Source organism: Narcine bancroftii, chromosome 1, assembly GCF_036971445.1.
Source record: "Narcine bancroftii isolate sNarBan1 chromosome 1, sNarBan1.hap1, whole genome shotgun sequence".
Taxonomy (NCBI): Eukaryota; Metazoa; Chordata; class Chondrichthyes; order Torpediniformes; family Narcinidae; genus Narcine; species Narcine bancroftii.
Window position 1 is genome coordinate 148,946,518 of NC_091469.1, and position 22,586 is coordinate 148,969,103.

At 47.1% G+C, this 22,586-nt stretch overlaps 1 protein-coding gene across 1 annotated transcript in view; it reads left to right on the forward strand.

Annotated features, from left to right (window-relative positions):
• Positions 1–7,638: 7,638 nt before the first annotated feature.
• The window catches only part of aadat (aminoadipate aminotransferase), an 84,316-nt gene continuing 69,368 nt past the window's right edge, over positions 7,639–22,586 (forward strand). The window contains exons 1-3 of the mRNA XM_069941344.1: positions 7,639–7,677; positions 15,692–15,780; positions 21,789–21,860. Coding sequence (XP_069797445.1) covers positions 15,762–15,780; positions 21,789–21,860 — 91 coding nt within the window. The 5' untranslated portion in view covers positions 7,639–7,677; positions 15,692–15,761. The remainder of the gene's footprint in view (positions 7,678–15,691; positions 15,781–21,788; positions 21,861–22,586) is intronic.

The following is a 22,586-nucleotide window of genomic DNA, read 5'->3' on the forward strand; positions in this document are numbered from 1 at the left end:
GGGCACTCCCTTTAGCTTCTCTTTCTCTGACTGAAATTTTGTGCCAAGGGTGAATCTGTCTGCCTTACACCTTGAATCTTGAATCCCCCACCCACTTCCGCTCAGCTTTTTATTCAGGTGCCTGTCTGTTTTTGCTTATACCTGATGAAGGGCGCAGGCCTGAACATCGGTTACTCTTTCCTTCCTACGGATGCTACGTAACCTGTTAAGTTTCTCCTGTATTTCTCCTGCGTTCCATGTTTTTGGCAAATGAAGCTTCAGCAAGAGGGAGGCGAATCTTTGGAATTTGTTACCACAGGAGGATGTGGAGGCCAACTCATTGGTGGAGGACCAGAGGACGCTGTTTCATCTGGTTGTTCTTGTGCAATCGGATGATAATATACTTGAACTTGAACTGTACTCGTTGAACTTTCGAATGAGGGGTAATCTCATTGAAACATTGCAAATGTTGAAAGGCATGGACAGAGTAGATGCAGAAAAGTAGTTTCCCATGGTGGGAGATACTAGGATAAGAGAGCACAACTTCAGGATTGAAGGACGTCTGCTTAGAACAGAGATGCACAGGAATTTATTCAGCTAGAGGCTGGTGAATCTGTGGAATTTTTTGCCACAGGCAATTGTAGAGGTCAGGGCATTGGGCGTATTTAAGGCAAAGATTGATAGGTTCTTGATTAGCCAGGATTTCAAAGATTATGGGGAGAAGGCCAGGCAGCGGGGCTGTGGGAAAATGGATCAACCTCATGATTGAATGGAGGGGTGGTCTCGATGGGCTGAATAGCCTATTTATGTTCCTGTGTCTTAAGGTGCAAACAGCAAAGTGTTGGTGCAATTTGGATATCACACTGAGTACAGATATATGGGCCAAAGGGTCTGTTCAAGTGCCATACTGTTCTTTGTTACCCAGGAGGGGGAGTGATCTCCGCTGTTAGTTCCAATCTTGGACTCTCTGTCCAAATATTAAACTTTCCAATTATTTATCCCATTCCCTTTGGGAAGCTCTTGTTTATCCCGCTTCGAGTCCCCCCTCACACGATTCCTTATTGCTGTGGCTTTCCCCTACCCTTCTTTGGTCAACCTTCAATAGAAGCTCTACTAAGAGCATTCTGGCTGGCTGTATCACAGTGGGGTTCAATTGCTGCAGAGAAATGCATCGGAGGTCAATTCACAGGACCATTAGAGTGGCGGAGAGGATCACTGGAGTCTCTCTCCCCTCCCCCCCCCACCCTCACCCCCATCAATGTGAACTACCAGGATCATTGTCCGAAGAGGGCGCGCAAAATCATTGAGGATCCCTTCCACCCAGCACACAGTATCTTTCAGCTGTTCCCATCGGGGAAGAGATACAGGAGGATCAGAGCCAGCACCACCAGGCTGAGGAACAGCTTCTTCCCTCAGGCAGTGAGAATGTTGAACAACCAAAGGAACTGCTCACACTAACCAACCAAGATGCTCATTTTCACAAAACAAAATCTATTTATTTATTTAGATGAAATACTTGTCCTGCATATGCATTGTGCCTTATGACTGGTTGTGCGCCCACTCGTTTTGCACCAAGGACCAGAGAACACAATTTCATCAGGTTGTACTTGTGCAATCAGATGACAATAAACTTGACTTAGTCGGTTACTACATCCCAGTTATGGTTGAAGACTAGAGTTATACAGCGGAAAATAGGCCTGTCACCTCAATCTCTTCATGCCAACCAAGTCGTCTATCTCAAGTGCGTCCCATTTACCTGAGTTTGACCCCTTTTCTCTTCACCCTTTCCGATCCATGCACCTGTCTACAGGTTTTAACAAGGTTGCAATTGTACCTGTCTTCACTTCTTCCTCTGGTAGCTCGTTCCGCATACCCAACTCCCACTGTATGGAAAACGTTGCCCCTCAGGACCCTTTCAAATATTTCTTCTTTCACTTAGACCTATGCCCTCCAGTTTAGATTCTCCTACCCCAGGAAACAATTCTGTAACTATTTATCTTATCTTTATGGGTGGCACAATTAGTGTAGCAGTTAGCACCCCGCTGTTACAACACCAGCGATCGGGACTTGGGCTCAAATCCCATGCTATCTGTAAGGAGTTTGCACGTACTCACCTTGACAATGTGGATTTCCTCAGGGGGCTCTGGTTTCCTCCCACTGTTCAAAATGTACCGGGGGCGTAGGTTAATTGGGTATAAATTGGGCACCACAGACTCATGGGCCAAAAAGGCCTGTTACCGTGCTGCAAGTCTAAATTTAAAATTTTTAAATTTACTCCTCAGGATTTTATAGAATGATTCCAGGAGTGGGTTCAGAGGAGTAAAACATGAAAATCTGTAGGCACTGTGGTAGGTGAAAACACGGCTGGAGAAATTTAGCAGGACAAATAGTGTCCTTGAGATAGCAAAGGTAAAAATATATAGCCAACGTTTCAGGCTTGAGCCCCTTATCAAAGTAACCTTGATGAAGGGTTCAAGCCTGAAATGTCAGTTATGTATTTTCACCTTTGTTATATAAAGGACACCGTTTGACCTGCTGAGTTTCTCCAGCATTGTGTATTTACAGGGTTCAGAGGAGGTTCGCTAGGATAATTCTAGGTATGAAAGGGTTATCATATGAGGAGAGTTTAACAGCTCTGGCCCTGTACTCATTGGAATTTGAACCCCCTTTTACACTGGCACATTCTCCCAAGAATTAATGGGGAATTTACTGGGACAGGGTCCAGTGTGAAAGGTACACTGTCCGAATACTGGCGTCAAATGAGGTCAGGGATCAATGGTCTATATCCCTATTTGTATCCCCAGTGTCAGCTGACGCTAGCATGCCGATCAAATTAGTGGAAAGAGGACAGCAGAAAGTCACCCGTTTCCAGTTGAAGGTTAGAACACTCCGATCCTCAGAGATGAATGTGTTCAGCGGAAAAACAGTCAGTGTCCTGGTTAAAGTTGACCCAGTGGAAACAGCACAAATGGCTTCCTATCCCATCCAATTAACTGGGATGCCAGTAGAAAAGGGACTTAAGAGAATGAGGAGGGATCTCATTGAGAAGGTTGAATAAAACAAGTATGGTGTATTGATGCAGCAGTCAACTGGAAGTTCGGGGTCACGCGATTCCTTATTGCTGTGGCCTTCCCCTACCCATCTTTGGTCAACCTTCTATAGAAGCTCTACTAAGAGCATCCTGACTGGCTGTATCACAGTGTGGTTCCATTGCTGCAGAGAAATGCATCGGAGGTCAATTCACAGGACCATTAGAGTGGCAGAGAGGATCACTGGAGTCTCTCTCCCCTCCCCCCCCCCCCCACCCCCACCCCCATCAATGTGAACCACCAGGATCATTGTCTGAAGAGGGCGTGCAAAATCATTGAGGACCCCTTCCACCCAGCACACAGTATCTTTCAGCTGCTCCCATCGGGGAAGAGATGCAGGAGTATCAGAGCCTCCAAATCCAGAAGGGAAGGGAGGTATCAGAGATGGACTGTGGGACTTTTCTTTTCCAGAGAGGAGGGCATGCTTTTTTTTCCCCAAAAGGTTTACTGGAGCATTTCTTTCGTAAGTCCATAAGGTACATTATCCTCATTCTTTGATCACCAAATAATACAGGAAACCTGAGAAATAGAAGCAGATTAGTCCTCAGCAAAGGATATATAAATTATTTAAGTTATTTAATGTGGTTATAAACCCCTGCTGTCAGCAAGGGGTTTGTATGTTCTGCATCCTCCCCATGTCTGCATGGGTTTTCCCTGGGGGCTCCAGTCTTTTTCCGCCCTTCAAAACATACTGGGTTGTAGGTTAATTGGGTGTAAATGGGAGATAGGGACTCATGGCCCGAAAGGACCCTATTGCAATGCTGCATGCCAAAATTTTTAAAAATGTATAAAATTTAGATTTAAGATTCCTGTGACTTATCCTTGGGATGGTCGGAGGACGGATTAAGTGTACCAAGTTTGCCTTCACTGGAGTTTAGAAATATAAGGGAGGACCAAATGGAAACAAAGAAAGCTCCAGCAAGTTTGCAGAAGCTGAAGGTGGGAAGGATGCTTCGCCAGGACAAAGTGTTTCAAGTTGGAATCAGACCAGCATTGAGCTATGCACGGAAACTCGACAGGCATGATGAGATGGATGCCGGAACAGTCCAGTCAGGTCATTTGGCGGATTACCTCGTTGCTAATTCTGACAAACATTCACCACAACTTTGCCAGGATGCCAGTGAATCTTCCTGCCCAACCAGAACATCACCCACAATGCACGTTGCCCCCAAGATGACTGCGGTAGAGTGAAGACAATAGCCCCACCCCTGTCTGTTTATCCAGATTCCTGATGAAGGGCTTGAACCAAAACATTGGTTCCTCTTTACTTCCCATGGATGTCACGTGACCTGCTGAGTTCCTCCACCACATCTGTGCATCGCCTTCATCAGGTTCTGCTCTCCTCAGCCACTGCTTATGGGAGCTGCACTTGCCTCAACAAGGCAGAGGAGAGAAGATGTGATCCTGTCTGAGCAGTGTTGGTTTAAATTTAGACACACCGCATGATATCAGGCCCCTCTGGCCCACAAGCCCATGCTACCCAATTACACCCAATGAACCTACAACCTCCCAGCATGTTTTGAAAGGTGGGAGGAAACTGGAGCACCTTAAGGGTTCCTCGGGCTACTGATACTGATGAGCATCTCCTCTGCTCCCTCCCCACAATACAAATGTTGGAAATGGCATGTAAGGACTTCTGAGATGAAAATAATGAACAAGTTTTCATACTCTGGGATTGAGTGCTGAAGAAACTCAGCAGGTCATAGAATATCGATAGGAAGGGAAGGGGAACCAAAGTTTCAGGCCTGGCCCCTTCATCAGTAGAGCATCCATGTATTATCCCTCACCTGCTAGTCTGTGCTCCCCCTCCTAACCATACCAGGGGTGTAGGTTCATTGGGTGTAATTGGGTGGCACAGGCTCATGGGAGGAAATGGCCTATTACCATGCTGTATGTCTAAATTTAAATTTTAAACTTTAAATTACGACCCTGTCATCTGCAGCATTAGTGTCATTAGGCTCTGATAGCTCAGTGGAATCAGACCAGCACTGATCTTGTAAACCATGGATAGCAAGCTCATCCCTTGCTGGGGCCTCATTTCTGTGAGGGGCGCTGGACAAAGTGGTGACTCTCTGCCTTCCTTACTGTAGACAAAGTTAAAGAATTTCATGTCTGTTACTGTGACAGAGTACTTAGAGGTGGCTTGGGAGGAATTACTAGAGCAGCTTGCACACACTCATTTTAAAACAGAATATTTGCAGGACTTTTACAGAGTGCAACAAAGTTCCAGGATACAGCTTGCCTGGGAGAGCATGTGTTTTTTGCAGGCAGAGGGAGAATTGTTTTGCCCTCAGAGAGGGAGGGTGTGAAACAGAGAGAAAGGAGACAGAAATCAGTTCCAGAAGGACAAAGCTGGCAAACATTTGGAAGACTGCCTGGTTTAAGGAGGTGACTGGCTGTCTGAAAGGTGACCAGAAAAAAAGGAGGATCATCTGGAGAACCCTGAAGGGGCAAGTTTCATTCGCAAGACTGATTAAACAGGAATCAGGTGCAGATGTCCTGGAAAAGGAATCTCTCTCTGAAGACCAATAGGAACCCTCCTGAGTGGTAACCATTTCCCTGTTAAGCACCAAAGACTGGTGAACTTTGTTAATGCTAACTTCTGTGCACAGTACAAGAATGGCCTGCAACCAGTGAGATTGGATTGTGATCCAAAGAACTTTTCTAATCTTAAATACACATTACATACACCTGTGCTTAGTATTAGAGGGGGGATTATGTAGGTTAAGTAAGTAGGTTAAGTCATAAGTTAAAGTTTAATTCTGTTTTCTTGTTCTAGTATAATTAAAAACTACTTTTGTATAAGTACCCCTTTATGTTGTGGTGCATATCTATTGCTGCTAGATTTTTGGGGTCCTCTGGACTCTGTAACAGTTACATTTTAAATATAGTATTATGTGACAATAATGGAACATTTACCTTCACCCTTAGCCTCCACGTGATATAAGCAGCACATTACGATGGAGTATAACAGCGGCACGCACGAGGAGGTTCATGGTAGGTAGGTAGGCACTGTCCCCTGCCCTCCCCTCCCCACTGAGCGAATTTTCAAACATCAAATTGTGCCCCCTGTGGTTATCCTAATGCCACCCCCCCCTGCCCCGATTAGACCTGTTCTGACGCCGATCCTGGCATGTGCCCTTCAGGAAAGTGTTCAGGTGGTGCTGTTTGTAACCTTTCGTAACCCTTGTTGCTTAACACGCAAACTTGTGAGAGGGGACATTTGATCCGCCCAGATGCATAGCTCCGTTGCTTTTTGGAGATGATACATCAGTCAGATCACCCGCAGTGGGAGGATGAGCCTTTGGGGCATGCTGATTTCTCCACAGTTGTACTCCATGGGGCACTGGTGAGACCTCATTTGGAAAACTGTGTGCAATTTTGGGCCCCTTTTCTTCGAAGGGATGCACTGATGTCGGAGAGAGTTCAGAGAAGATTAACAAAAATGATTCCTGGAATGCAAGGGCTAACATATGAGGAGCATTTATGAGGTGCCGACATTGGAGAGGATGCAAAGGAGGTTCCCCAGGATGATTCTGGTAATGATAGGGTTATCATATGAGGAGAGTTTGACCGCTCTTGGCCTGTATTGATTGGAATTTAAGAGAATGAGGGGTGATCTCATTGAAACATTCCAAATGTTGAAAGGCATGGAGAGAGAACATATAGGAAGGTTGTTTCCCGTGGTGGGAGAGTCTAGGTCAGAGGGCACAACTTCAGGATTGAAGGGCGTCCACTTAAAACAGAGGTGTGTAGGAATCTCTTCAGCCAGAGGGTGGTAAATCTGTGGAATTTGTTGCCACAGGCAGATGTGGAGGCCAGAGCATTGGGAGTATTTAAGCCAGAGGTTGCTAAGTTCTTGATGAGCCAGGCATCAAAAGTTATGGGGAGAAGGCCACGCAGTGGGGGTGAATGGGAAAATGGATCAGCTCATGAATAGCTGAATAGCCTATTTATGCTCCTAGGTCTTCTGGATTCCCTCTGTGCAAAGGGTCACAGCAGCTCATCGAAGGAAGCTCTCATGGACCCGTCACTATGGAGTGGCCGTGGTAGGAGTTGATTCGTGCGAGAGTGGACTTGGAGGTTCCCATGTGAGAAAAATGGCAAATGCAGGAGTCTTGAGCAAACACGGAATTGCTGGGTGAACTCAGCCGATCAGACAGCATCCACGGTTAGAAATGGAAACGGTCAGTCAACATTTTGGGTCCGGACCCTTTGTCGAGACTAAGATAAAATTATAGCGATAAAGAGGGAAAGAAGCTGGGGAAGGAGCCCAGAATGGAAAGGGTATGGAAGGATGTGGACCAATGGGACTAGCCCAGAAGCCATTTTGGCAAGTATGGACAGGTTGGGCCGAAGGATCCACTCCTGTGCAGCGCCCCTCTGGCATTTTGTTCCTGTTCCCCCCCCCCCCCCCCAAAGACCTCCTTTAATACGAATTCAGTCCGGACACAGAAGCCCCTTGTACACAGTCACTTCAAGGTGACTTGAGTCCCCAGCCCTTCACTCAGCCGCCTGGGCGGATCGACCGCTTGCGCTTCCACCGCCGCCCTCTCGGGGCGCAGTCGAGCCGGGCGGGAGAAGGTCCCGGGCCGCGGACAGAGCGCAGGTGAGAGCGCGGGAGTCAGTCGGAGCCTCTCTCGGCACTTGGCGTGTGGGTGACGGGGAGAGCGGCGGAGATCCGGGGCAATGCGTGGCCTGGACAGCGCTGATAGAGCAGGGCTCCCCTCCCCCTGCTCCTGCTCCTCCCCCTGCTCATGTCCCTGCTCCTGCTCCTCCCCCTCCCCCTGCTCCTCCCCCTGCTCCTGCTCCTGCTCCTGCTCCTCCCCCACCTCCTGCTCCTGCTCCTGCTCCTGCTCCTGCCCCTGCTCCTGCCCCTGCTCCTGCCCCTGCCCCTGCTCCTGCCCCTGCTCCTGCCCCTGCTCCTGCTCCTGCCCCTGCCCCTGCTCCTGCTCCTCCCCCTGCTCCTGCTCCTCCCCCTGCTCCTGCCTCTGCCCCTGCCCCTGCTCCTGCTCCTGTACCTGCTGTTGCTGCTCCTGCCCCTGCCCCTGCCCCTGCCCCTGCCCCTGCTCCTGCCCCTGCCCCTGCTCCTGCCCCTGCCCCTGCCCCTGCTCCTGCTCCTGCCCCTGCTCCTGCCCCTGCTCCTGCCCCTGCCCCTGCCCCTGCCCCTGCTCCTGCCCCTGCTCCTGCCCCTGCTCCTGCCCCTGCAGCCCGGGCTGGTGCACTGTCTCTGTTTAAACTGGGTACTTGCCTTCCGGGTATTGCTGTTGCCTCTGGGTTCACTCCCCCATCCCCACTGGGTGTGGGGAGAGAGGGGTCGCTGGCATAGGATTGACGGTGGGAGGGAGACTGACAGCTGGTGGGTGGGGGGGCAGAGGGATCGCTGGCATGGGATTGACCGTGGGAGGGAGACTGACAGCTGGTGGGTTGGGGGGGAGAGAGGGGTCGCTGGCATGGGATTGACTGTGGGAGGGAGACTGACAGCTGGTGGGTGGGGGGGGCAGAGGGATCGCTGGCATGGGATTGACGGTGGGAGGGAGACTGACAGCTGGTGGGTGGGGGGGCAGAGGGGTCGCTGGCATGGGATTGACGGTGGGAGGGAGACTGACAGCTGGTGGGTGGGGGGAGAGAGGGGTTGCTGGCATGGGATTGACGGTGGGAGGGAGACTGACAGCTGGTGGGTGGGGGGGCAGAGGGGTCGCTGGCATGGGATTGACGGTGGGAGGGAGACTGACAGCTGGTGGGTGGGGGGAGAGAGGGGTCGCTGGCATGGGATTGACGGTGGGAGGGAGACTGACAGCTGGTGGGTGGGGGGGCAGAGGGGTCGCTGGCATGGGATTGATGGTGGGAGGGAGACTGACAGCTGGTGGGGGGAGGAATGGGGAAGACTAGTTTGTGTGACGCATTCCTTGCTGCGTCATTGCGAGGACGGGATCCCCCTTAAATCACTGGGTTGGCCATTTACTGGGGTTATCCCCCTCCCCCCATATCCAGATGCTACAGTTCAAAAGCACCTAATATATTGTCCACCCTGGGTGGAAGAGGTGATTCCTAGTGGACAGGGTAGGATAGGAAATGGGAAGAAAACTGAGGGACCCCCCCCACCCCCTCACAAATCCCAGAGAGGAAGGAGTTACAAACTCGGGACAGTCATTTAAAACAAGAGGTATCTGGGTGCCGTCTGAATTCTCCAACTCAGAGGCTGGGTTTTTAAGGAGGTTGATTTTTTTTTCCCCCACAAGTTCAGGCACCTAGAAATATAGGTGAAGGAGTTGGCCGTTCGGCCCTTCAAGTCTACTCCCCCATTCATTTTGATTATGGCTGATCATCTACTCAGTATCTGCCTTCTCCCCATACCCCCTGATTCCCTTAGCCACAAGGGTCAAGTCTAGCTCCCTCTTAAATATAGATAAGGAACTGGCTTCTTCCTGTGTCAAAGAATTCCACAGATTCACCACAAGGGAGGAGATGACAGTTGGAGCAGATCAGTCATAATTGTTATGTCTTAGAGCTTTGCAACAGAAACAGGCCCTTCAATCCAACTCTTCCACCTGAGCAAGTTGCTTCCCCAGAGTCACACTATTTAAAACCATACAACTATTGCACAGAACAGGCCCTTTGACCCTGCTAGTCTGTGCTGAACTGTTATTCTATCTAGTCTCACAGACCTGTGCCCACCATGTATCTGTCCAAATATTTTAATGTGTTATGGATCTATGTTAATAGTAATATTTAGGTTAAGCTGTATTTCTTATAAAAATGTCTTAATAAAGTAAATTATAGAGATAAAATACTGTATATGTATTCTAAGTAAGCTAGTTGTGGGCTGGTACAGGGTCACACACAGTTCACAGCACATTTACAGAGAACCATTGTACTCAGAGAAAGTTAATTCTCGAAGTCGAAGCGTTTTGGAAAGACAGCTAATGAATCTGAAGTGCTTCTTAATTATTCAAGAACAGTGGAGTGTTTGCTTTATTAAAGACTGAAGTATCTAAGTGCTCAATAAGAACAGCTGAGGAAGCCATTTGTTTCTAAACTAAACCACTTAAGCCTCTTGAACAGAGATGAGGTCAGAGGTTGTTAGGGATATTATGTGGTTTTGAAAAAGGAACAGAATTTTGGTAGAACTAAAACTTAGTCATGTGGTTTGCAAGAATTGGGACTAACCTCGTTGATGGTGTAACTGTCACAAGGGCCTGTTCTGTGCAATAGTTGTATGGTTTTAAATAGTCTGACTCTGGGGAAGCAACTTTCTCAGGTTGAAGTGTTGGATTGAAGGGCCTGTTTCTGATGCAAAGCTCTAAAACTCAACAATTATGGCTGCTCTGCTTCAACCGTCATCTCCTCCCATGTGGTGAATCTGTGGAATTCTTTGACACAGGAAGTAATTGAAGCCAGTTCCTTATCTATATTTAAGAGGGAGCTAGACTTGACCCTTGTGGCTAAGGGAATCAGGGGGTATGGGGAGAAGGCAGATACTGAGTAGATGATCAGCCATAATCAAAATGAATGGGGGTGTAGACTTGAAGGGCTGAATGGCCAACTCCTTCACCTATGTTTCTAGGTGCCTGAACTTGTGGGGGGGGAAAAAATCAACCTCCTTAAAAACCCAGCCTCTGAGTTGGAGAATTCAGACTGCCACCAGATACCTCTTGTTTTAAACGACGGCCCCGGGTTTATAACTCCTTCCTCTCTGGGATTTGTCGGGGGGGGGGTCCCTCGGCTCTCTTCCCATTTCCTATCCCACCCTGTCCCCTTGGAATCACCTCTTCCACCCAGGATGGACAATATATTAGGTGCTTTTAAACTGTAGCATCTGGGTAGCCCTCCTAGGACCTTTTAGGCTGATGGTGATGGGGGGGATGGGGAATAGCCCCAGTAAATGGCCAATCCCATCCTCGCAATGATGTGGCAAGGGACACATCACACAAACTAGTCTTCCCCTTCCCCCCCCCCCACCAGCTGTCAGACTCCCTCCCACCATCAATCCCATGCCAGCGACCCCTCTCCTCTTCCTCCCCCCCCCCAACAAGCCCACCACAACCAGTCTTTGAAGCCTTCAAAGGGAAATGCCAGCCAGAGGATAGTGCCACAAAATCCCCAGCCAGCTAGTTGGGGTGGGAGTGAGGTCTGCTTGAACCCAGATGCAACAGCAATTCCCGGAAAGCTCGGTTTCCAGTTTAACCATATTATTGAATCCACCACATGGGAGTTGGAACCTTGTGAAAGACAGGGTTGAATTACAGTAACCAGAATAGGTGATATGTGTTACTTCTACGAAAAGGGGAATACAGAAGAAGTGGGTTTTGAAATAGGAAGACCACTTTACAATCTCTTTGGAAATGAGGACAGCATTCTACAGGGTCCATTTTTGTATGGCCACTTTGTTTAACCTTTGTCTGGGTTTGTGAATTTATCATGGAAGAATATAACTTAATTCGCTGTCTCTTTGAAAAGAGGGCAGGTTCTTCGTGTGGAAAACAGATTCCTAAGTTTTCAGTAAAAGGAAAATTTGATCCTCAGAAGACAGGAATTGTATTCTCCTTTTCACAAGAAGTACATTGGTGGCTCAGAAGGTGGACACTTCCATATAAAGAATATTTTGCTGTATGTGGTATATAGCTGTGGCAGCAGCTAAACTGCTAACTTAAGGATTGCACAACCAGACGGGTTGAGTTCAGTGAGCAAAACTGTTTTATTGCAGGCTGCCTGGCTGGTCTTATACTCCCAGCCCGGACCTGGCTGAGAACCGCGCTGGGGGGCCCCGATGTCACTGGAGTGTCACGTGGGTCGCCAAGCGCGGGCTTCTGAGCCCGGTGCCAAGGTCGGGAGGAAACCCCTGACGGCGCCATTTTGGATGGCTTCCCCGCCGCATGCGTGACAAGCATGGCCAGTTCACTTGCCTAATGGCATACCGCCACATAACCATATAACCGTTTACAGTGTGAAAACAGGCCATATCGGACCTTCAAGTCCGCGCCAATTCACATGAACAATTCCACTAGCTCCCCCTCCTGCTCTCTGCCCATAACCCTCCAACCCCCTCACATCTATGTACACATCCAACCTTCTCTTAATTGACAGAAGGAACCCTGCTGCAACTATCTCTTCTGGAAGGCCATTCCATTCTGCCACCACTCTCTGAGTGAAAAAGCATCCTCTAACATTTCTCCTAAAGTTTTGTGCCCTTGCCCTTAATTTATGCCCTCTTGTTCCAACCTCCCCTGCCCTCAGGGGAAAGAGTCTATTTACGTCTCGTCTATCTATTTCCTTCATAATTTTAAATACCTCTATCAAATCCCCTCTCAGTCGTCTACGTTCCAAAGAATAAAGTCCCAGTCTCCTTAATCTTTCTCGTACTCTAGATGCTGTAAGCCTGGCAACATCCTTGTAAATCTTCTCTGCACCCTCTCCACCTTATCTATATCCTTTGTATAATTTGGAGACCAGAACTGAGCACAGTACTCCAAATCAGGCCTCACCAATGCCTTAAACAGCCACAACATCACATCCCAGCTCCTGGACTCTTATGATTTATGAAGGCCAGCATACCATATCCCTTCTTAATCACCCTGTCTATATGGGAATCCACTTTCAATGAACTCTGTACCATAACCCCAGGTCCCTCTGTTCCTCTGCGTACCTCAATGCCTTTCCCTTAACTATATATGTCCTATTTTGGTTATTTTTTCCGAAATGCAACACCTCACACTTGTCTACATTGACTTCCATCTGCCATCTTTCAGCCCACTTTTCCAAACTAACCAAATCTTTCTGTAATCCAAGAAAACCTTCCTCACTACCCACCACAACCCCTATTTTCATATCATCTGCATATTTGCTTAAATCTAAATCATTAATATAAATGATAAACAACAAGGAACCCAGCACCAATCCCTGAGGCACCCTGCTTGTCACAGGTTTCCACCCTGACAGACAGTTGTCCACCATGATTCTCTGTTGTCTATCTTCTAACCACCTTTGAACCCATGTCACAATCTCTCTATTAATCCCAAGTGGCTGAACCTTCCTTATTAACCTTGCATGCGTAACCTTATCAAAAGCCTTACTAAAATCCAAATAGATCACATTAACCGCCCTACCCTCATCCACCTTTTTTGTCACCTCCTCAAAAAACTCAACAAGGTTGGTCAAACATGACTTTCCCTTAACAAACCCATGTTGGGTGCCCCTAATCAATCCCTGCCTATCCAGATATGCGTATATACTATCTCGAAGAATATCCTCCATATCTTTCCCTACCATCGAAGTTAAACTTACTGGCCAATAATTACTTGGCCTGCACCTTATGCCTTTTTTAAACAATGGAACTACATTTGCAACCCTCCAATCCTGCGCCATCACACCCTGCTCCAGTGATCTTTGAAAAATTACTGTCAATGCTCCCGCTATTTGCTCCCTGACCTCAATTAAAGTCCTGGGAAAAATCCCATCAGAACCAGGAGACTTATCCACCTTTATTGACCCTAGAAGCTCCAAAACCCTCACTTTACTAATCCCTATCCTCTCCATAACTAAGCCATTTGCCTCACTTATCTAATATAGCCCAATGCCCGTTTCCCTCATGAATAGAAACAAGAAAAAAAAAATGTTCAATATCTCTCCCATCTCATACGATTCCTCACATAGTCCACCGCTCCCATCATCCAGTGGACCTACTCTATCCTTAACCCTCCTTTTACTGTTCACGTATCTGTAAAAACCCTTAGGATTCACTTTCACCTCATTAGCTATGGAATCCTCATACCTTTTTGCCTTTCTAATTTCCCACTTAAGGTTCTTTCTGCAATCTAAGTAATGATCATACATCTTCTCAATTTCCTGTTTCTTATATTCAGCATCGGCCTCCCTCTTTTCCGAACCAACTTCCTAATTTTTCTAGAAAACCACGGCTCCCTTGAATTTTTGGTCTTGCCTTTCGTCCAGACTGGAACATAATGATCCTGTACTCTCAAAATCTCACCTTTAAATACCCTCGAATTTTCCTCTGCATCCTTTCCAGCAAAAAAATCAATCCACACAACTCTCTGCAGATCCCTCTCATTCTTTCAAATCTGGCCTTCCCCCACTTGAAGACCTTCAACTTTGGACCCGACCTATCCCCTTCTATAATTAAGCTAAAGCTGACTGGGTTTCCCAATCTGTGCTTGGAAAATTGAAATCCCCAACCAACACCACCCTATTTCTCAATCAAAAGCTCACTCATCAAAAAAATTGGGAGTAAAGAGGCCTGAAGATATGATTTTTATAAGTGCTTCATAATTATTTCTGAACTAAGAATTTAAGACTTTTAAGCAAGACGCTGAAGTTTTAAAAATTGTCACACACACGCACACTTTTTACATTTGCGCATAGTGGGGTTAAATTTAGAGTTAAGTTTAGAGATAGTAAGAAATGTTATTAATAGTTTAATAAAAAACTATTATTTTGAATTCACCATTGTCTGGCGAATTTTCCATTGCTGCTCCTTTGTAAATGCTAACGAGGTCCCTTTCATTCCAAACATAATTTAAAATGTTTGGTAGTTCATAACAAATGTTAAAATGGACCCCGCATTCACCACTTCACCTGGCAGCTCATTCCAAGGGAGAAAAAAATGCCTCATACTATCCAGACTTTCCTCATAACTCAATCCCTCCAGTCCCAATGACCTCCTTGTGGATCATATCCACACCCTTTCCAGCTAAGTCGCATCCCATGGCTAGGCAACCAGAACTGCACCAATATATTGTACAGTTGTAACATGACATGCCAACTCTGACACTCAGGGCTCTGGCCAGTGAAGCCAAATGCCTTCCTTGCCACCATGTCTGCTTGTGTGGCCATTTTTGGGAAGTATGTCCAACGACACTCTCCTGGGCTTGCTATTTAAGTCTGACCCTGGTTAACTTTCCAAAATGCAACAGTTCACAGTGGTCTGGCTTAAATTCCATCTGCCATTCCTTGCCTCATTCTCCTAGTTGATCTTAGATATTCTTCTTCACTCTCCATGAAACTATCAATTTTGGTGTCGTGACAAACTTGCAAAACACGTTAGCTATATTCTCATCCAAGTTGTTCATGTAGATCACGAACAATGATGGACCCTGCAGGACCCCACTGATCACAGGCCTCCGACGAGAATGACACCCCTTCACCACCTCTAATTAGGTAGCTCAATCTGGTTCCCTTGTGATCTAATTTTCCAGTCCCCCCATGTGAGACCTTTTTCAAGGCCTTGCTAAGGTTTATATGGACAATGATGGGACAGAATTGAGGGTCTCCTGCTCCTATTGCCATTTATTTAGATGGAAAAAAAACTCAATATAACCATTGCCATCTGGGTCATGGATGGGTCTCATTTAGGATGGAGTGAGCATGGCCCATTTGTTTAGATCCAGCAGGAGGCTGATGGGAATGAATTTTTCCAAGACAATGACAGGAATGTGGAGCTTGTGGGTGGTATGAAGCAGTTGAGGTGAATGGCAAGGATGCAGATCAGTGCATCAAGGTTATGCTTCTAAAAGGATAGAATAACCCTGGTGTGGAACAAGAGCAGTAGCTTTTCCTGTTTGTGGTCTAATTCTATTCTGTAAACCCATGGAATTCTGTTTAAAAAGGCTTTGCACACCTGAAGGTCATCTCCAGGAATTTGAGAAGCTTCAGACATCCTCAGCATTGGACCAGACCATGTCAGCCATTTTCAAAAGTAAGTAAGATCAATTTTTGTTGCCCGCTGAATTGATTGACTCTCTCTCTCTGTGAAGAAGTTCCCCCTAATGTTCTCCAAACCTCTCCCCTTTCACCGCTAACCCTGATCCTTTGATTTGTTTCTTACCTAACCTCAGTGGATAAAGCCTCCTTACATTTTCTCTATCTATATCCATCATGATTTTGTAAATCCATATCATTTCTCCCCTCATTCTTCTACGCTCCAGGGAATAATGTCCTAACCTATTCAACCTTCCTCTGTAACATCCGAGTAAATCATCTCTGTTCTTTTTCAATCTTATTCATATGTCTCCTATAGTTAAGTGACCAAAACTACACACAATACTCCATATTTCACCTCATCAATGTCTTATACTCTTTTGTATACTCTCTTGTCATCTTTTGGCAGTGCAAGGTTACTTCAACAGACAGAGGGTCAGAGAGTCAGGAGTTACATATAGACCAGGACAGGCAAGGCTGGTAAATTTATGGCAATCCTTGGATTCCTGCTCCTCTGAGTTAAACCATCTGCTTTAACTGAATTTTTTTTATTGTCACAAGTACCAAGATATAGTAAGAAGGTTTGTTTTCCATGCTAACTAGACAATCCAACTCATACAACACACAGTGTAATAATAGTAAATAAATAGGAAGATAAATAAGTGTTGAAATCATGAGATAGGCATGGAAAATGTACAAAAAGACTTGAATAGGGAGTAGAGAAAAGTATTGTTTTACAGCGTGACCCTGTTATAACGCGATCCTTGGGATCCATAAAGTGTCATGGTGAGTAAAAGCGGGGTCGTGCTAAATATGGGTTTCACTGTGTATGCAGGATGACTCGGAGTTAGAGAAATGGAGGCAGTTTGACAATTGCGACAGATTACCAGAGGCCAGGATGTCTCCGATCGGCACTGACGCATTGCCGGGGCCAGGACCCGCTGCGGCTGGGTGGGGGGGAACGGAGAACCCGAATCAACTGGGCGTTGGGGCGGGGCGTGGGGGAACCTGCTTTGGCGGCTCCTTGTCTGTTGAACCCGAACCGCTTTGCGCAAACCTTCTGATTACCAGGGTTGCCAAAATAGCTTTCATCAGGCCACATGTCGGGAGTCTGCTGTGTCTGAACTCCCTTCATCCCCAGCATTTCACTCTCACTTAGAGTGTCTCCGCAAAATTTGTACTCGCAGTCGTCTTTAAAACATTGCGTGATTTCTCCACCGTGAAAAATATTTGTTTGATCCGCCGAGTATGCAAGTCGTCTTGCAAAAACAAGTTAAGCATTACATACCTTAATCATTTAGACACGCCACATCTAATCATCCAATGCGCCACTGGTACCACATGTTTTAAAATGGGCTTGCTTAACGTCTGATCTCGAATGAAACACAGACATGAATCGGCGCATGACTGATTGCATAATATCTAAATTTACGTTAAATCGAGGTGCTTAAAATTGGAGTTTCACTGTAACATAAACCTTTGGTAACGATGGGAAGCAAATATTCAGCCAACAGAGGGCCTTGGTCATGCTTTGCTCAGAGCAGCTATTTGAATTAGGTTGTGTAAAACAGCAATGACATTGCCCAGGATGAAGGGCAGGATGACGCTGTTGGGGTGACTCTGTTTAAGCGTCTCCTTATCCCTGATAAGTAAGAGTTTCCCCAATTTGTAAACTTGGTAGGGGGGGGTTTAATTATCTATAATGTTATTGTTCGCCTTTTGGGTGGCTCTGTGGAGGGGGAGGAACCTGCAGATGCAACAACAGTTAAATATTTCAAAGAATGTGATGGAAAATAAAGTAAAATGCTTTAAGGTTTATGCATTCATGCAAGAGAATTTGGTACAGAGTAGTACCGGGTCTTTTAAACTGTTTCTCTTTAAAGCAGCTGTATTAGTTAGGGATTGCAAGAGTAAAGTCTCAAGCAACTGGAAAGTACACTTTAGGAGTGCTAAAGTACCCCACAGGAGCTGGATACCAGGAGTTTTACAGTATATAACAATAAACTCAGTGTCATTTACCATTATTGGAACCATATAACAGAAATAAGACCTTCAGCCTTTCTAGTCTGTGCCAAACTATTATTCTGCCGCACCCCACTGACCTGTACCCAGTCCATATCCCTCCCATCCATGTACCTGACCAAATTTTTCTTAGGAACCGTTCTGCCACCATCTGGACCGTGGACCTGATAGACGGATGTGAAAGGTCGTGGATGTGACGGAAGACCTGCCTGCGTCATTGCTGCGGAACCACTGGCCGCGGAGTGCCCAAGGAGATATTATATTTAAGAATATATCTAAGAGGGAATTAGATCTATTTCTTCAGGATAAGGGTATTAAAGGTTACGGAGAGAAGGCGGGGACGGGGTACTGAACTTTAAGATCAGCCATGATCTCGTTGAATGGCGGAGCAGGCTCGAAGGGTCGAATGACCTACTCCTGCTCCTATCTTCTATGTTTCTATGAGATATCGCACAGGATGGTGCCTTCGCCGCTCGGAGTCCGGAGGTCTCGGAACCACAGGCCAGTGATGACGGTCTTGAAGGCCCTCATCTCCTCATCAGATTCCTAGTCGAAGTCGAGGCCGGGTGTCAGTGCGCAGATGGCCGGTCGCAAAAGTGCATCAGCAACCACATTGTTCTTCCCCGCCTTGTGCCGAATGTCGATGGTAAACTCCAACACGGAGGAGAGGTGACGCTGCTTGTGGGCCAACCAGGGATCCTTTGCCATCACCAGCGCCTGGGTGAGGGGGTTTGTGGTCAGTGAAGATGGTAAAAGTCCTCCCCTCCAAAAAATAGCGGAAATGCCGCACCGCCAGGTACATGCCCAGTAACTCGCGGTCGAAGGCACTATACTTGTGTTCCGGCGGGTGGAGCAGGCAGTTGAAGAATGCCAGCGGCTTCCAATGCCCATTCACCTGCTGCTCCAGGATGGCACCGACGGCTGTTACAGAGGCATCACAGAGAGTGCCATATGCAGGTCGGTGTGCGGGTGGGCGAGCATGGCGGCCTTCGCGAGGGCGTACTTGGTGGCCTCGAATGCGGTGCAGGCTTTTGGGTTCCAAACGAGCATCTTGTGGTCAGTGAAGATGGCTGCAATGAGGGTGAACAGCAGCTGCATGATGCACGCAGCTCCCAGGATGAAATGGTTGTAAACGTTGACCATACCCGCAAACTCCTGCAGCCTCTTGGGGGCCCCTGCAGAGGCTGGGTGCTCTACCACAGCGCTAGGGGTGGGCTTGGCATGGTCGTGCCCGTGCCTCCTGACCTGCTGGACCGCTGAGCCTTCCGAGAATCGTGCAAGCCATAGCTCTTAGGCCTTTTGGGTGACCTTCCTCGGGTCAGTGAAGCTCTCCTGAACCTGCAGCGGGCGGATGTCCCCGGGCATATGGTCGAGGAAAATGCGCTCGAAGAGTGGGCAGTTGGTGTGATCACCCATGAGCACGAGCATCTCATCCATCAGTTCCATCAGGGACCTGTCCCCCAGGGTGTCGAGATGCAGCACCCGAGCGGCATGCTGGTGTCTGGATAGTCCACGGGACCCTGTAAGCACTTGCTTGATGGTTTCGTACTTGTCCTCAGTGGGTGGATGCTGAACAAGGTGCAGCACGCGTCTGGCGGTGGCCTGGTCCAGGGCAGTGACCACATGGTAGAATTTGATTGTGTCGGACAAAATCTGGTGAAGGTGAAACTGGACCTTCACGTGGCCAAACCAGGTCTCTGGCTGCTGAACCCAGAATTCAGGTAGTTTCATGGCTATAGCGCTGATCCCAAGCTCGCTCATGATGGGTTCAAAGACATTTGAACCAGTCAGGGTCACCAATTGTAGCAGCGGCTACACTGCTCTTGCAATAACACACGCAACCAGACGGGTTGAGCTCAGTGAGCAGACTAGTTTATTGCAGGCTGCTGGGCTGCACTTATACTCCCAGCCCAGACCTGGCTGAGAACCGCGCTGGAGGGTGCTGACATCATCCGGGCATCACGTGGTCCCCAAGCGCAGGTTTCTGAGCCCCAAGCTGGAAGGAAGGGAAACCCCCGACAGTGCCATTTTGGCCGGCTGCCCCGCCGTGTGGCTTACAAGTGGGGCCTGTTCGCCTGCCTTGTGGTGAGCCGCCACACTTTTATATTTTCTGACTTATTTTCTGCATTTTTTTTGCCAGGTGCTTGAATTCTGGATAACAAGGATTTTATTGTACCACAATTATCCTACAACCCCCTTATGTTTTGAAGGGTGGGAGGAAACCGAAGCATCTGGAGGGTTTCCTGCAGGCAAGGGGAGGACGTACAAACTCCTGACTGACAGCGCCGGATTCAAACCCCGTCGGGGGTTTCCCTTCCTTCCATCACAGGGCTCAGAAACCCACACTGGGGGACCACGTGACGCCCAGGTGATGTCAGTGCCCTCCAGCGTGGTTCTCAGCCAGGAGTATAAGCTGGGAGTATAAGTGCAGCCCAGCAGCCTGCAATAAGCTAGTCTGCTCACTGAGCTCAACCCGTCCTGTTATTGCAGGAGCAGAGTAGCCGCCGCTACAATTGGTGATCATGCCCATGTTATCTTTTGTTTGATGGAAGGAGGCGGATGGATCCTCTAATACACAAATGTCAAACTCAGGCCCGCAGACCAAATTTGGCCCATGATATAATTATATTTGGCCTGCAAGATCATATCAAATATGTGTTAGAGCTGGCCTGCTGGCCGCCGCGCCAGTATAGCGCAAGCACAGCTAATACTACAGATCCCAGAATGCTTTGCAAATGCGTTGGCGCCGGCCCGTCAGCCCGCTAATCGCCCCCACCTCCTCTCTTTACTTTTATTAGCATCTGCGACCTGTCGCTTAACTCACATGTAATAAACCCCTTACGAAAAATGGCCAAACGAAAGACAGAAAACAGGACCTTTCAAGACAGGTGGGAGGCAGACTATATGTTCATCATTTTAAAAGACAAACCTGTTTGTCATTGAAGCAATTTGTTATTTTTTTGACTTGTTGGCTTGTGCAAAAAAATACATTTAAAAGGAGCTTAAAGGCGATAGAGAAATATTATTGATTGAATATTTTATTTCTCATTTGCTAATGCTTCTGGAAAGAGTTTAACCAAAACTATTATTAAACATTTATTTTAATAAGAAAAAGTTTAACATTACATATGTTGAAAGAAGAGAAAACATGCAGATGTTGTTGAAAATTTTCAATAAATATTTAGTTTGGCCCGCGACTTAGTCCATGTTTTTAATTTTGGCCCTCTGTGAATTTGAGTTTGACACCCCTGTACTAATGTGCTAGCAGATCTCTTGAGTCAGAAGTCAGTAGAGAGGAGGTTGGTTTGTGTGATTGCTTTCATTGCGTTGGCCACTCTCTGCAGTCTTGGGTAGAGCAGTTCCCAGACCAGGCTGTGATACACCTAGATAGGATACTCTCTGTGGTTTAAGCTTTAGTTTAAGTTCATATTTGTCTCACGGTACCTCATTACAGTGAGAAGAATTCTGCAAGCATTCTAACAGATTTTCTCTAACATTCGGACAACATGTAAAGAGCACAAATGCAGAGCATAGGAAAAGAAAGTCAAATAACTCCAAGCAAGGGCAGCATGAGGTGGGGTTCGTTCATTTGCCTAATGGCTTGTGGCGAAGAGCAGTCTTTCAGCCTGCTGTTGTGTTCTTTCACACTCTTGAGTCTTTTGCCCGACGGGAGGTGGAAGAAGAGAGTGTGCTCAGGGTGTAAACTTTGGTGAGAGACCTCAGAAACATGCTAAATTTTCTCAGACCTCTTAATTCTAAAGGTCCAATTTTATTTCATGACTTGAATATAAATTCTCCAGCTGCCATGAGAGGTATTGAACTCTACAGATCAATGATTTGCTGGTTGTCAGCAACTGCAGACTGAGAAGGGGATTTGTTGCAAATAAAAGGTCATTCACCTGATGGGTTGAGCAATTTTCTCTCGGCAGGTTTAGTCTTGTCTGTTTTATACCTTCAGATCATACGTTGAAACTTTCTTTGCAGGTGTCATGAACTACTCGAGATTTATCAACTCCGTGAGTGCGGCTCGGAGGACATCACCCATCAGAGCACTGAGTAAGTAGGTTGCCAATTGTGTCATTCTGTTTGAAGCAGTACAAGGTGAAGAAGCAAAGGTGACCAAAAGGGGCCCCTCGTTCCCGCTCCTCCTTTCGGTTTCATTCCTAATCCTGCGTCTTCTCTGAACAGATTGACCTGCTTGCTAAGTTGGCCATGCTTCCCTGGGTATTAAGTGGGGCTTGGGTAATGCTGGAGCCCGGAATGTTGGCACCCAGTGCTCGTTTACTTCACCTTGTCCCAGCGGTATCAATGGGATGAAACTCGCTGGGTTTTGTTTCTCACTCCCTCTGAACTGCTTCCTGTTCCCATTAAACTGATTTGATTGGCAGGAAAATTTATGATTACTTACTATTAATTTACTGTTAAAATAAAAGTAAATTAAATATTTGACTGGATGATATCTTCTTTCTTTGGCTTGGCTTCGCGGACGAAGATTTATGGAGGGGGTAAAAGTCCACATCAGCTGCAGGCTCGTTTGTGGCTGACAAGTCCGATGCGGGACAGGCAGACACGGTTGCAGCGGCTGCAGGGGAAAATTGGTTGGTTGGGGTTGGGGTTGGGTGTTGGGATGATATGAGCAATAGCTAATGCTCCAGCCGATCTCAGTGTCGGATTATCAGAATTCTACTGTAGATACCGCAGCAACTAAAGGGAATTATATGAGTGGGTTCTGTACCTTTAGCAAGGAATGGGAGGTGTGGACAGAACAATGTGGACTTATGT